Source organism: Apus apus, chromosome 1 (assembly GCF_020740795.1).
Source record: "Apus apus isolate bApuApu2 chromosome 1, bApuApu2.pri.cur, whole genome shotgun sequence".
Lineage (NCBI taxonomy): Eukaryota > Metazoa > Chordata > Aves > Apodiformes > Apodidae > Apus > Apus apus.
This window is the reverse complement of record NC_067282.1, coordinates 18,381,375-18,396,214: the sequence shown is the minus strand read 5'-3', so window position 1 is coordinate 18,396,214 and position 14,840 is coordinate 18,381,375. Positions and strand designations below refer to the sequence as shown.

Sequence of the window (14,840 nt, the reverse complement as noted above, 5' to 3'; positions counted from 1 at the left end):
GCCTTGGGATAAGTACCCATAAGTACAGTTGGCCTCCAACTGTAACGCCCTCCCAGTGCTCAGGCAGAGAAGGCCTGATGCAAGGCAGCTCAGAATTGTCTGCTGCAGCTAAATATACTAAAGGGTTACAGTAATTTTACCTTGGGATGACATGGATGGGACACATTTTACTTTTCACTGAACCAAGCTGGAAAGTGACTGGAGAAGGAACAGCAAGCAAGTTCCAGATGTCACTTTTGATGCTTTTCTTACATCAGGAGCTGGGCTTCCCCTTTTGCAAAGTGCAGGTATGTGGCCAGGTCCAGAGCCACCTCCCTTCCTCATACACGTCATACTCACGAACCTTGTACCTCCTCTGAACACACAACTCCCACAGATGTCAATGAATGCAGGAAGACTCAGGCCTCAGGTATTTATTGCTTGTCTAGCTCAGCATAGCATCATTTGCCTTGGGCCTGGTCCTACAGTTGCTACAGTGACCTGACTCCAGAATCCTCAAATGCTGGATCCTCCATGGAGGAGGTACACCTATTGAATGGTCTGAGACCAAAGCTGGCCCTGCTTTGACCAGGAGGTTGGACTGAAGGCCTCCTGAGATCTCTTCCAGCATTAATTTTCCTATGGTCCTAAAAGCACTAGTTCCATGGATCTACATGCAAGTGGTGGTGGTAGAAATATGAGCACCACAGAGACAGAGGCCGATGTTTAAACCATAGCTGAGAGCAATTTCTTATCTTCCAAGTATCAGATTGAGTTGCTTGGGCAAGAAATTTGTACCTCTTCAATCTTAAACCTGAGATCAGTTAAGCCATTGGCTTTTGCTAAAGATTTTCCGTGGGATTATTTTGATTCTAGGAAGAGGAGATAAAGGACAGAAGAATTTAGCTGAAAATTGTTTATCATTCGAGCCCTTATGCTGGTACTCTAAAGAAGTGCAAACACACTCATGTTTCACCCAGAGGTCCTGGTGCTGCTGCAGCTGTGCTGTACGGGTTGTTGTTTGGTTGGTTTTTAATTTAGGTTAGAGGATTAGAAACCGTTTCTTTCGTTTGATGCGCATGTGTGCCAGATGGAGAATGCAGTTTTGGGCTGGGATTTTTCAACCCAAAGTAAATTGTTTCCTCAGCAACTTCATTCCCTGGAAACAGAAAACTTTCCAAAACAGGTCTTTGCGCTGACAAGTATCTGCAGCTCCATGGAAGCCTGCGAGTCTGCCGGGCACTGCTGCAGCATTTCAATCGCGCTTGAAAATAAACCTCAAAAGGCCAGAAACTACTGGCTCTTCCTTCTGGCTCTGGCCACTAACTCCTCAACGATTTTTAGGACACAAGGCCTGGTGGGGTTTGTGGTTTGTTGTGGGTTTTTTTGGTGTTGGTTTTGGTAGTTTGGCTTGTTGTTGTGGTTGCTTGTTTGGGTTGTATTTTTGAGGGGGGGGGGGTTGTGGGGGTTTTGTGTGTGTGTGTGATTTTTGTGTGTTTGCTGGTTGGTTGGTTTTTTGTTTTGTTTGTTTGGGTTTGGTTTCTTTGTTTTTGTTTCCATTGCCTCACAGCCTGGTTTGGGTTGGAAGGGACCTTACAGATCACCCAGTTCCGAGCCCCCTGCACGGGCAGGGACACCTCCCACCAGGTCAGTTCGCTCAGAGCCCCATCCAACCTGCAAGGCCCTTCTAAATACCTCTGCTTGACAAGGTGGAAGTCCGACCCTGTTACCTAGAACAGGCAGGTACTTCTTCTCAACAAACACACCTCTGCAGTCACCTGCGAGCTCCCTTCCCTCCTCGCTCTCCGCACCCTCACACCGGCCCCGGGGCGGCGGGAAGCGGCCCCCGAGGGATCGCCGTCCTCCCCGCCTTCCCCCAGCCGCCCCCCCCCCGCTTTGGCCGCCTCCCCCCGGCCGAGCCCGCGCCCTGCCCGCACCCTCCGCAGCGCCCGCCCCGCCCCGCGCTCCCGGCGGCTCCCGGCGCGGGCGGGGGGCGGGTTAAAAGCGGCGGCAGGTGAGCGGGGAGGGACCTGAAAGCTCCGGGGCGGCGAGGCTGGGACGGCCGCTCCGCAGGCACCGCCGGCCCCGCGCTGAGCCCCCGCCGCTCCCGGCAGCTCCCGGCGGGGCTGCCCCCCGCGCGGTGCGGAGGCAGGTGCGGGGCCGCGGGCGGGCGGGGGAGGCCGGGGCCGCGCGTCCCCGTGAGGCGCGGGCGCGGCGGGGCAGGCCGGGCCCAACCCGCGCCCTGTGCCGCCGCCGTCGTGGTTGCGCTTCCCGCGGGGCCGGGGCCGCGGGGAGCTTTGCCGGGGAGCTTTGCCGGGGAGCTTTGCTGGCGCTGCCCTCGGCCGGCCGGGCGGGCGCGGGGCGGCCCCGGGAGCCGGGCCGGGCTGGCGGAGCGGGCTCGGGTGCGCGGCCCCCGCCGTCTGACGGGTTTTACCTTCGCCCGGCCCGGCAGCTCCCGGCTTCCCTTCCTTGGCTGGGAAGGGAGGCAGCGTTTGAGCCCTGCGACCTGTTTTAACTGGGAGGACGCCTGTCTCTGCTGCTTACCCCCTGAGCTCCTAACAGCCTCTTTTTCTGCCTGCTGTTCTCCCCGCAGCGGTTGGTGAGCGCGTTATGTGAAGTGCCCGGCCCCTGAAGCGCCGAGCACCGCGAAGGCTTCAGCGATCGCAGGTGACGTGCGGCACGCCCACGGGCGCTGGGGGAGCCTCCTGAAGGTAAACACTTGCCTCGGTGAAGCCGACAGGTCCTGCCAGCATCTGCTCACGCACCGGAAACATTCCTTCGAATGACAGGCAGAGTAGGAAACGAGAGGTGTGAGTCAGAAACAAATGTATTTCTGAGCACCGGGACCGAATGAGATCGCACGGGGATCTGCACAAGCCCTTCAACGAAATGTGGGGGAGATGCTGGAGTAAGGGCAGGAGTGCTTGCTCAGCTTGGGGCAGTAGCTGACTGTGTTCCTGTGGCGTGCTCGTTATGGCTGTTTCCTGTCATCGGGCTGTCCTAGGTTGGGTGTTACTTTTCCAGTCTCTCGTGCTGAAGAATCTCTCTCTTTTGTTGTTTTTCCCAATAAGAGAATAAATTTCTTTGTCTTGTGCTCAGTTAGTTTCACTACGTAGCCTAGATATACTCAGGAGAACAGGCAAAAGGTTGAAAGCAGAAAATGGCCTTTTGTCTTCAGAATGCTCTTTTAAACACCTTTTTAGGTGACTTGGATCACTAATGAGATTTTATTGGCTGTGGCCTGTATGAAATTATAAGAGGGTTTGGGCCCAGTTTCTGATTGGGGTTACCACAGTGTATGTGTGTGTGCTGAGTCAAGAGCAGAATAAATATTTTCATCCTTCGTCTTGTTGAACACTTGAAGGTTATGGGGGTCTGAGCAACCTGGTCTAGTGCAAGGTGTCCTTGCCTGTGCAGGGGGGTTGGAACTAGATAATCTTTCAGGTCCCTTCCAGCTCAAACCATTCTGTGATTCTGTGAAGAAGTTACCTCTGTTGCTAGTATCTCTTGCTCTCTGCAGTTCATCCTGGAAATGCTGCTTGCCAGATACCTTGAAGAGCTCCAGAGGAAAGGCAGAAGGATATGCACGTGGTTGTGTTAGGTTTAGCTTAGAGGATAAGGCATGGGTGGGCCAAGCCTCAGCCTGGAGGAAGGAGGCACCTTGGTGCATTAGCTGGGCTTTGCAATGTAGTTTTCCAGGTGGGTTTTCCGACACATTTGCAGAGCCAAGAGGTTATAACTATTCTGTATGTGTCAGGGTTTCTGGGAGACTTCAGTTCCCAGACCTGTCAGTCTCATAGTTGGCAGAAGGACTACCTATCATGCAGCTTAAACGTGGAAGAATAAAAACCCATGAATTAAATAATTCGTCTGGAGGGATGATTCTGTCCTGACAGGACTAGTTTCCTGAACTTTCCAAAGCTTGGGCTTCTGAGTGTTGCTGTTTTGCATTCCTTGAAGCGTAACTCGGGTAGATTACTTGGGCAACCTCATTTATTTTGTGCAACAAGTAATTGTATGGTGGAAAAGGTACAGCAGCCTATCTCAGTAGCTGGAAAAATAGCAGCACTTAGAGATACACATACAAGTTTTCAATAGCAGTCATTGCATAAGCTCAGCTGGTACCTGAGAGTAAAGAGGGTGTCTTACAAGTTAATTATTTGTGTTATTCATGTGGAGAGTCCCAGTGAAATCAGTGGTCCCAAAAACTGCTTGAAACAGAAGCATGCATTAAATCTTTTTTTTTTTCTTTTGATGTTTTTCCTGTTTCTTTTCCTCACTGCTTTTAGTTGTTATTTAATGATGACTGATGTGTTATCTGAAAGGAGAACTGTGACTCTTGCCTGGCTAAACACCAGTTTGTGTAAGGAAGAGCTGGAAGTGATGATATACGAAGAAAGATAAAGTGCTGTCAAAACAGAAGGAATGTGGAAAAAGAGAAACACACCTAGTGGTTGATAAAAAGTTGAAAACTCATTCTATTCCTTATCTCCTACAAATATTTCTTTCTGTAATATTTTTTCAAAAGGAAAAAGTTGCTGTTGTCTTTTGATTAAAAAAAATAACAAAATGCACTCTCAAGGACAAGCTGCGCTGCAGTACAAGATCTTAATGCTTATAAACTTACTAGCTTTTCCAAGAGGGTGCAAGTTCTGTCTGCGTGTGAAGGAGACAATAATTTGCTAATTTTATAGGAAATACTACATAGAAGTGGGAGTGGGCAGGTTTGTAGGAAGCATGTAGATATTTTCCTAGGTGTAGGGGGAGGCAAATAGGATTTAAATAACATTGAAAAAGAAAAATGAATTAACATGTTGTAACTAAAAAGTGGATATTTTCCTGAGTGGGAGCAGGGCACAGTATGTGTAAAACTTTATTTTAAAAGATGGGAAATGATACACTTGCATCAGGGAAGTCATAGTCCCCAGGAACTGGGCTTGTGAGAAATTTAAACCACACTTTGAAGGAAAAGTTCACAGGGGAAAATGGCTGAGAGGGGCCAAATTCTAATAGGACTTGTACTGTCTTGTTATGCCTTCAAGTGTGGCTGGCACTTCTGGTTGACTGTTTTCCATAAGTGGAGTGAATTTTGTGTGGAGGTGTTCTGGAGGGTGGTGTTCCTGCATTTGCAGCTGTAGGCTAGTAAAACAGCTGTATTTCTAAACATGCTTGGAAAAGGAAATAACTCGTGTAGGGGCATGAATATGGGATAGTCATAAGGGGGTCATTGTGAGTGGAACTGAACCCTTAATGCTGTTGATACTTAGCTAGCATACTTTTTTTTTTACTTTTAACTACATGCATGTTGGGTCCTAATCTGTTGTGTCAAAGGTGCTCTCAGGGTTTCACACTGGGTTTACTAAAAGCATAGAATACCTCCTGTTTTCATAAACTTGAGTAGAAGAAAACTACAATGCTTGTAGTGTTCAGACCTGCATCTGTCAGAGGTTTCCTGTTCCTGATTAGTCTTTGCCTGTTCTTGTGTCAAATCAGATATGCTGTAATCCCTCTGTCGTAGTTCTTCTGTTCTCCAGTTTCCACTCTGATCTGGAGGTAGGTGTTCAGAACAAAGCTGAAGAGCTGCTAGAGAGAATTCCACAGGCTTTCATGATTATTAGACTGGTCTTCTGATCTTTATTCATCCTCTTAGGACAGATGTAGAATTGTTGATATTTCAGAGTATTCCAGCTGCAGGCTCCTTGAATTTTTAATATAGTGCTGTAAAATTAAAACAGCTGGAAATTGCCTATAATAGTGACATTAAAAGATTTTGGTTACCAAGGTCTGAGTTCAAAGCTGCATATTCTTAACAGTTTGAACTCTACATTAAAGGTATAGCAATATAGGAAGCTGTATTCTTTTTCAGGTAGCAGGAATATTCTGGATGATTGAATTCAAGCTCTGTACTTCCAACTTTGAACTAGTCCTTACCCGCCTTGGTTCACTGATAACAAAGTGTGAGTCTCTGGAGCCTGTAATTGTAGTGAAGCATTTTGGAACAGCCCTGTGATACGGTGAGATTTTGTCATCCCATTTAGTGCCCCATTTAGAAACTGAGGCATGGGGCAGGCTGGCAAATCAGGCAGGAAGTCTGAGAGAGCTAGCAAGTAATTGCTGTAGCCTGTATGTCAGCCTTTCTGGGTGAAATTAAAGAATAACTGTTGTTAGAAGATGTTAATCTGTATTTATTAGAATCTTCCTTGGTTCAGTCCTGGCAATGCTGCTGTTCTTGTGGTACAGCACCAAAAGTAACTCTGCAATAGGGATAACAACATGGGTGCACTAGCAGTTAAGTGCTTGCTGTTTTGCTTAGCAATAAACTAGACTGCAGGTTGGCAGGGTGAAGATATGCTGATATAACACTGCTGAAATACTGATTTGTGTGTTCTGCAGATACAGGTATAAAACAGCATATACAGCTCTTGAGACACCTTGATGCTGGTTATCAGCCCCTCTGCGAGTTGCTGCTCCCAGTGTAACTGTTTATATCAAAACCTGAAGGGAACGTTTTATCAGCAGCACCTTTGAATGCACACTGACCCTCAACATAAAGCAGTACTTCTTGTGTGAAGTTGTGTCATAAAATTTTGATAATGATCTTGGGTCTAGTGCAGTTCAGGTATTCTAAAGCTTTTCTATGGCAAAAATTCTGCAGTAGAACTGCCACTCAAGCATCTGAGTTGTCTATGTCCCCAGCTTGTGGGGTGGGCAGGGACACTTCGGGCCAATGCTTTCTTGCTTAAAGATTATCTTGGTTAATACATTCCCACAGAGTGACTTGGCAGACTGCTGATCTCATTTCAGTATCTGTAGGCACTTCTGGAAGTGGTGGAGTGTCACATTAGATCAGTAACTCTTGGTACATCCTGCACTAACATTCTGATAGGAGTTGAGACTTCATAAACACCCTCTCCATTTCTGTGCAATTCCAGTAGAATAAGTAAATGAATATCCAGTTTATTTATTTGAGGAGAAGGGTAGAATCTTACTCTGAGTTTGTGAAAGTTAGCATACTGTGGACCCCTTCTTGATCAGACTCCCTGGTGTCCCTACAGCATAAGCAAATATTGTAATGGTTGCTAATGACTACTTTTTGGTTTTGTTTTATAATGTCTTATATCAGAAAGTTCCGTGTTGTGTATGTGAAAGGGATGTATCTTCTGTTTTTACCTTCAGTGTATGCTAGTTGTGGTTTCCTGAAGCTGTGCATTTAACCATTGACTAATGATACCCCAGTGTAACAGTCTAACAGGGACAAAAAAAGCATCTGCTAACAAGCTGTACTTACAAACACAGGTCCTCAGTGATAATTGTCCTCAATGTTGTGGACTGCAGGTATTTTCACTGGGTATATATTCACTATGCTGTGATTGTCATTTAATCACATTGGAAATTAGGAGTTAGCTTTGAAGTAGAAGGCAGTCTGGCCACGGCAGCACAGAGTTCAAAACAACACTGCCCAGAAGTTTCAGAACTATGTAAATAGTTAACCTGTAGTTCTTCTTGTGCTGTGAAAAAAAACCAAAACCAACAAAAAATCATACCCAAACCAAAACACCTGTTTATATGCCTCTCTGTGTTGTGTGATCATATAGAACCATTTCGCTTGTAATGAACTTCTCAGTGGAGCATGGTGATCTTTTATGATTGTTTTTAACTCCTACTGTAACAGCAATATGCTATTGTAATCCTCATGATCGTTGAAATGGAACAGAAGGTTCAGCAGGCAGCAAAAGAGGTGTCTGTTCTGTGGCTTGGAAAGGCTTGTTTTCATGCCTAGTTTTTTAAGGAAAATTTAACACTTAAAGATAATACGCTCCCATGTTAGGGGTGGATTCTAAAAGCTCAGTTACTCAATCTCACTGGCTTCAGCTGTCTTTTGTTCTTTCCAGCTTCCTTTATAACCAGTCCTTATCCTCATTCCTATTTAACTCCCGCCCCCCCCCCCCCCCAAATTCACTTAAGCTTTAGTGTCTTCAACTTATTTATGTACTGTCCTGTAATTCTCAGACCAGCAAAGCAAGTAAGTCCTTGGCTGTTCATGTGCTGTTACTTCTGTAGGCATTTAAGCTGGATTTCCTCACAGAAATAGTGTCTGTACTGGCTCAGTGAAAATAACAAGTTGCCACCCATTAAAAGGAAGTAGCTTTTGTGCTTTCTTCTCCTGTGGTCAGCAAGACAGTTAATATTTTACTTGCTAGTAAAAAGGTCTTAAAAGCAAGTATCTGGAAGAAGTATAAGCTACCATCATGAGTCAACATCCTAGCTTTTGAGTAAGTTAGGAGTAAATGAACCATCACATCAGTACAGATAGCCTAAACTTGGTGTGTAGCTGGAGTCATCTGCACTCATGGCTTAGCAGAGCCATACTTGGTTAACTTAAATTTGCCTTGGGTCACTGTCTGTTTGCTGTAGGTGGGTGAGGACTTCAGTATCATTAGATACTCTAAATTGCATTGAGAGCTGTTTAAAGCCAGCTAGCAGGAAACACTGGGGCCAAAGTATTTGGGTGGAATTCAGGCTGCCTGAATATGGCCCTTAACTGTGCCACCCTTCAGGAAGGTGATTGTGAGGCTTTGCTGGTATCTGATCAGTGCCTATGTGAGTCTCTGGAGTGTCTCAAGTCATATGACTTTGCACCAGCAAAAATCAAGCCTGAGAAGACATGAGGGTACAGCGCGAAGGGGCAAAGGTTGGTGACTAGCTCAGCAAGCAGCAGGAAGAATACAGGATGGTGACAAGAGGAGCTAAAGAGGTAGTTGGAGGGTTTGGAAAGGTAGGTGGGAATGATGATGGGGGGGGGGTTGAGCAGATATGAAAGACAAAGGCTTATTTCTGGGAGAGGAACTGTCACTAGGAGACTTGGGGCAAGAGGCTGCTTCTCCAAAGTGTGGCTTTTTCTGTGTTGATCCAGGTACAGACATGCTTTGGCTAGAATTGAAGAATTTTAGCTTAGCAAGCACGCTAGAAGGAGAGGGAGCAAGTCAGATGAAGAGTTTAGTTTCATGATGTATAGTTCTCAGCAATGAAGCTTTGCCAGCCCTTCTTCCCCACTGACTGCTCATTCTTACCTGTTTTGCAATTTGCAGCCTGTTTTTTAAAGGAAGCTGTGCTTTTCAGATGCCTTGGGTCTGTACTGTAAAGCAGATTAGTGAAATGGATCTGGTTTAAAAAAGACAAAGCATACTAGTACTGGGAATAACTTTTGAGCACCCCCCCAAAAATTGCAGGAGATGGAGAACTGCAGTGTGACCTCAGGAGGAAACAGTGGTGGGATGCATCTTAAGCTAACTTTGCCACTGAATGTGAGGTACTCTCTACACCCTGGTGGCCTCGTGTTTTGAATCCCCTTCTTTCACAGTGAGACAGGAAGGAGTTGATTGCATGTGGAAACAAATGTGTGCAAAGTTGTGGTAATAGAAAGGCAGCAGGATTGGTGTTCAGTGAGAAGTGAGGCATAAGAAATGGGACTTGAGAGGAATAGATACACAGATTCCACTTCTCAGCCTTTCAAGCTAAGGAGCTGGCTGACAGGCAGGGAGAAGGAGGAATAATGACCAAGAAGAAATGCAAGGAGTCTGGTGGAATTAAAGGGTGGGTGAATGATGAGTGTAGTACTGTAGTTTACATGGGACCAGTCTTCTACAGTTTATATTCAGGTGTGCCTAAATAGTTCTACTAATATACTTGGTTGTAGGGTCATTTTATAAGTATTGTAGTTGCAATGTGTGTGTAGTAGTATCAGAGAATGGCAATAAAAACACCAATAAAGTTGTAACTGTTCCTCTGTTTAACATATAACAATCTCGAAAGCAAACCCTGAAAGAAAAACTGGTTTATTAAAAACCAGATGGTAAAAAAGGGTGGACACAAATACTTGAAAATCTGGCTAGTATGTTTTGTATCTCTGGTATTAAGGGTATTTTCTGTGCCCTCATAGGGTTGTTAGCCTACAGAGACTTTCTTTATATCTGTATGGTAATGAAAAAGAAATGCATTTCTTGGAAAAATAACCTAGCAGGATAGAAAGGTAACTCTGCTTCCAGGACTGTTTTCAGACAGAAACGGAGGTAATAGCTCACCTAGAATCTGCATCTTGAAGGAGGCTCAGGAAAGGTTCTTTCCAATTCAAAGAATATCTTGGGTTGTGCCTGCCTTGGTTTTCACCTCTTGAAGTATAACCCTAGACAGTCAAAGCAGCATGATCTGAGGGAAATGGAGTTTATGGAACCAGTGGATAGAGATTACACTTACATTCAGTAACTCAAGGAAAAAAAGTAACCTTGCATTCATATAACAATTAAATGTCGTAATCTTTGCCTGAACTGTTGTGTGCTTTGATGCTTTCTGTATTATTGTAACTAACTTACATGTTTTATATAATTCTTCTGTAAAGCAGAAAGATTTTGACATTACTCAGAATGGGAGTGTGACATGGAAGACAACTGCAAAGATATGTCTTAATTTTCTTCCTTATTTTATGTGATCAAGCTCATAGTTAGGAAAATCTTTACAATTCTGATGCCTTTGTGCCAGTGGCTGCTCTTCTCTAGAAACCTTGAAAATGTGACTTTGTTGCTGCCCGGTGCTGTAAGTGCTAAAGAAAGATGGTATCCAAGATGCAAGCAAATTAATGAAGTTGAGAAATAAAAATGTTTCTGAGGAGTTTTAGAGCAGAGATCTGTGAGCCCTTCTAGAGAGTCCTGGCTGACAGGCACAAGAGATGCTGGTTTCTTGAATTCAGAGTAGCTTGCAAACTAACTTTCTGTAAAACCATCTGAACTGGAGAGGTGGGGGAGGTGGGCTGACATGCTCCTGAATATTCTCTCTGAAAGGCTGTTGTTTGTGGAAGCTGAGCAAACCCAGACATTTGTGGTGCTCCTGGGGAGGTATGTGGGAGACAAAGGTCCTTTAATTCATTACAGTCACAGTACTTTGAAAGTCACCTACTGGAAACTATAGCTTCTGTTGAAAAGCTTCTGTGCTACTGATAGCCTGTCAGAACTCTTCAAATGTTGATTTAGCACTCTCCCAACCTCTGAAATGTCTCCCCTATTCTAGGAGTAATGCAGTCTGTGTTAGAAGGGAAAGAAAACTAACCTGACAGGTATTGACAATGAAGGAGTCTGTCTGGTTATCCTAGTGTCTCTTTGTAGTCAGTGGAGGGTAATGCAATTTTGGGATGAATCTTTAAGTGCTGATTTTAACACCCAGTTCAGGATGAGATGGATAATGACCAAGACTTCACCTTAATTGCTTCAAGCTATTGTGGAATTTGTTTCAACTAAAAACACAGAGCCCTACAGTCATACTTTTAAAATTTGTGAATGTAGGTTATCCAGATGTGCTCAGGGGAAGTGCAGAGCATCAGCAGCAGTTCTTCAAAGTCCATCTTTGTTGCTGGAATGTACTTATGAAAACGTTGCTTATACTCTAAAGCTAAGGATGGGCTAGCTTGGCTTAATTTATATAGGAATTTTAACTGTCTTAAGATTTATTTTTCTAATGCAACACCTACCTTACTTTTGGCTGATGTCATCCTCTATTCTTTTGTTACTGCTATTGAACTATAAGAAGTTGTAGCTTTTAATTTAAATTATTTTAATCAATTTCCTGTCTGCTTTTCCTACTTAATGTGCCTAATAGCTGTTTTCAATTGGCAAATACACCCAGAAATCAAATGAAAATGATACCATTTGTGTAATCAAGTAATGAAACATCACATGCTGATATATGATGAGATTATTATTTATGACTTCTTGTAAGTAAGCCCACTGCATCAGCAAAATGTTACCACAGCCCATGGATATGCTGCAATTATATGATATTGCCTTTATGCCACGTTTGATGGTATTTGTTCCTGTCTTTATTAATCTTAATATTGTTTGTTTATCTTGTCTTAGGTCAGACGACTAAGACAGGACAATGGATTGGGGAGCTCTGCATACCATTTTAGGAGGTGTAAATAAGCACTCCACCAGCATTGGGAAGATATGGCTCACAGTCCTGTTCATCTTCCGCATCATGATCCTGGTTGTGGCTGCAGAGAGAGTCTGGGGAGATGAACAAGATGACTTCATCTGCAACACTCTGCAGCCTGGTTGCAAGAATGTTTGCTATGATCACTTTTTCCCCATCTCCCACATCAGACTCTGGGCCCTGCAGCTGATCTTTGTCTCCACACCTGCGCTGCTGGTGGCCATGCACGTAGCTTACAGGAGGCACGAGAAGAAAAGGCAGTTCAGGAAGGGAGACCAGAAGTGCGAATACAAGGACATCGAAGAAATCAGAAGACAGAGGTTTCGTATTGAGGGCTCCCTGTGGTGGACGTACACCAGCAGCATCTTCTTCAGGCTGATCTTTGAAGCAGTCTTCATGTACGCGTTTTATTTCATGTATGACGGGTTCCGAATGCCTCGCTTAATGAAGTGTAGTGCTTGGCCCTGCCCCAACACGGTGGACTGCTTTGTTTCTCGACCTACTGAAAAGACAGTGTTCACTATTTTCATGATTGCTGTGTCCAGCATTTGCATCCTTTTAAACGTGGCTGAATTGTGTTACTTACTGACAAAATTTTTCCTCAGAAGATCTAAAAAAGCTGGGAATCCAAAACACCATCCCAACCATGAGAATAAGGAAGAGACCAAACAAAATGAAATGAATGAGTTAATATCTGATAGCTGTCAGAACACAGTTATAGGGTTTTCAAGTAGCTAAGGACACGTCAGTGCTGGTGTTCACTCTTTTTGGAGTGAATGTTGTTTAAGGGCTCCACATGACATTTGTTACATGAAACAGTTTAAGTTTGAGACTTTGATACATAGTGTCAGGTGTCAATTATGCACACGTTTGAAAATAGGCAGGGCAGCCTAAACATGAAATTTGTGTAAGGATTAAATAGGAAAGTGTATTTCCTGTGAGTGCCTTTACAAGCTGTCTATGACAAGTGGGAAACACTCCTTCATGCTGACACAGCTGCTGGAAACTACATGCAACAGCAATAAGAACAAAATTCTTTCAAAGCTAGATTTTCTAGTATTAAAAGATGTTTTGTAATTAGTGATAGTTTTTACTTGTGAACTGACAAAATGTTTTTTCTAAAATCTAAGATTCCATGTTACTTAAGGTGTCATAGTACACAACTGACTGTTTTGTTTCTTAACCAGACATGCAGATGAACCTTCAATGCGGCATTCATAGGGAAGAGACAGCAATAGGCTACATCTTTACAGCTTTGCAAGACCTGCTTGAGTCTGGACAGGTAGCTTGAGATGCCTGCTTGCACACTGCTGACTGTAGGGAAGGTGTGTTAAAGGCCACTACCTGTAGTGTGGATAATTGAGGTAGCTAGGTCCTGAGTTGAGTGCAAAGTCATGCTTGAAACCAGCATGACTATATAGATACAGCCTAAGTAGACTAGCTTTAAACATCTAGCAGACCTGGTAATCCTTCCAATCTTTTAATTGCATACTACCAGTTTTATAGCAACATACACAACTTTATGTAAATGTTTATTTCTCTTAATGCATTAGCTGTGTTTGTTTCTTTATGCTATATCACATGGAACTTTTTTGTTTTGATTTTGCTTTTTTTTGTGGTAGACTGGTGCTGTTATGAAACTAGGGGCTCTTTGGTTTGAAGGACGTGGAAAAGTATCACTGGAAACAGAACAAGTCTTCTGAATAAAAGGCAAACACTAACCTTTCTCATTGAAGTGGGAGTCTGTATTTGAATGCTAGTGAGATCTCAAGCACAGCAAGTGCTTATGAAGAGCTATTTTCAAGGAGGGACTTTACATGTAGTCCATATACACTCCACATTCCCTGCCAGAGCATTGATGGCCTAATGTGGTTGTCCATGGTGTAACAGAGGTACACATGTAACTCTTGAGTGCACAGGGGTGTGTGGCTGTGGGAAGGGTGTGCTGCTGAAAGCAGGGGGGCCTGAAGGTTGAAGAGGTGGGTGGAGCACAAAACCCTGGCTATAGTGTCTGGTGTTTCTGAGATGGGGTCACTTCTCACCATTGTAAGAATATCCTGGATGCACTGACTTTGGCAGAGTTGCATTTTCTTTTTTTTCTTTTTCTTTTTTTTTTTTTTTTTCAGAAGGGCAAATGGTTTAGCCTCATTGTTTGTGTCATGGAGCTGCTCTTTCAAGGGGTGTCACAAGGAGCAGGTGTCCCTGGAAGCAGAGACTGTGCTCAGTACAGCTGTCCTCCTGCTGTTGTATCACACTACTTTTTTAAAGGTTCCAGCACAGCTCTGTGTGTCCATGCTGTAAGGGTGGGTGAGTGGGTTGGTTGTTTTATGTGTGACCAGTAGAACTCTTAACAGGGTGCAGGCACAAGCAACAGGGGAGCAAAAATGCCTTGAGTCAGCTCTGTCCCTGCATGAGGGCCTGAGCTGAGCTATGTCATTTATCTGTTCTCTGCTGGCAAACTCCTGATCTTTCCTGCCTTTGCAGCACATTTGCCTTTTTAATTGCTGTTGTGAAAAGAAATTGCTGCTAGTCTTCTGAATGTGTCTACCAGCAAGCACAAGGACAAAACATACACAAAGCTGTATATTAGTGTGCTTGTACTGTTCTCACCTGCAGACTGAAAATATAAGCCAAAGTGAGAAGTGCTACAAGTTTGTTGTGTTGTTCCTGGTGGCTTTGTCATGGCTCCCTCTGCAGGCTCTACATCCTGCCATGACAATGGTTTAAACCTTTACTTAATGGAGCTTCTCCCTTAGGGTCAGGAAATTGGGTGCTCAGGCTGCACCTGACCAGATCACCCCCCAGTCTGTCCAGGGGCAAACAGCAAGGACTCAGACCTCCCAGTTGTGGTGGCCCCAGGCCGTGGAGATACAGCTCCTGCT

General features: G+C 44.4%; 1 protein-coding gene across 4 annotated transcripts; it reads left to right on the top strand.

The window, feature by feature from the left end:
* Window positions 1-1,977: 1,977 nt before the first annotated feature.
* Window positions 1,978-13,693, top strand: LOC127380474 (gap junction beta-6 protein). Of its 4 annotated transcripts, none has more exons than XM_051609442.1 (3): window positions 1,978-1,993; window positions 2,573-2,690; window positions 11,883-13,693. In XM_051609442.1, exon 3 carries the CDS (start codon window positions 11,905-11,907, stop codon window positions 12,694-12,696), a length of 792 nt encoding a protein of 263 aa, XP_051465402.1. In that variant the 5' UTR covers window positions 1,978-1,993; window positions 2,573-2,690; window positions 11,883-11,904; the 3' UTR covers window positions 12,697-13,693. The 4 variants fall into 4 exon arrangements, with proteins under 4 accessions (XP_051465402.1, XP_051465392.1, XP_051465414.1 ...); XM_051609432.1 differs by lacking the exon at window positions 1,978-1,993 and adding an exon at window positions 2,074-2,131; XM_051609454.1 differs by lacking the exons at window positions 1,978-1,993; window positions 2,573-2,690 and adding an exon at window positions 2,716-2,787.
* Window positions 13,694-14,840: the final 1,147 nt, after the last annotated feature.

What these genes read in the sequence shown, in the direction of transcription:
- LOC127380474 (XM_051609442.1), top strand. Translation starts at nt 11,905, where the DNA reads ATGGATTGGGGAGCTCTGCATACCATTTTAGGAGGTGTAAATAAGCAC.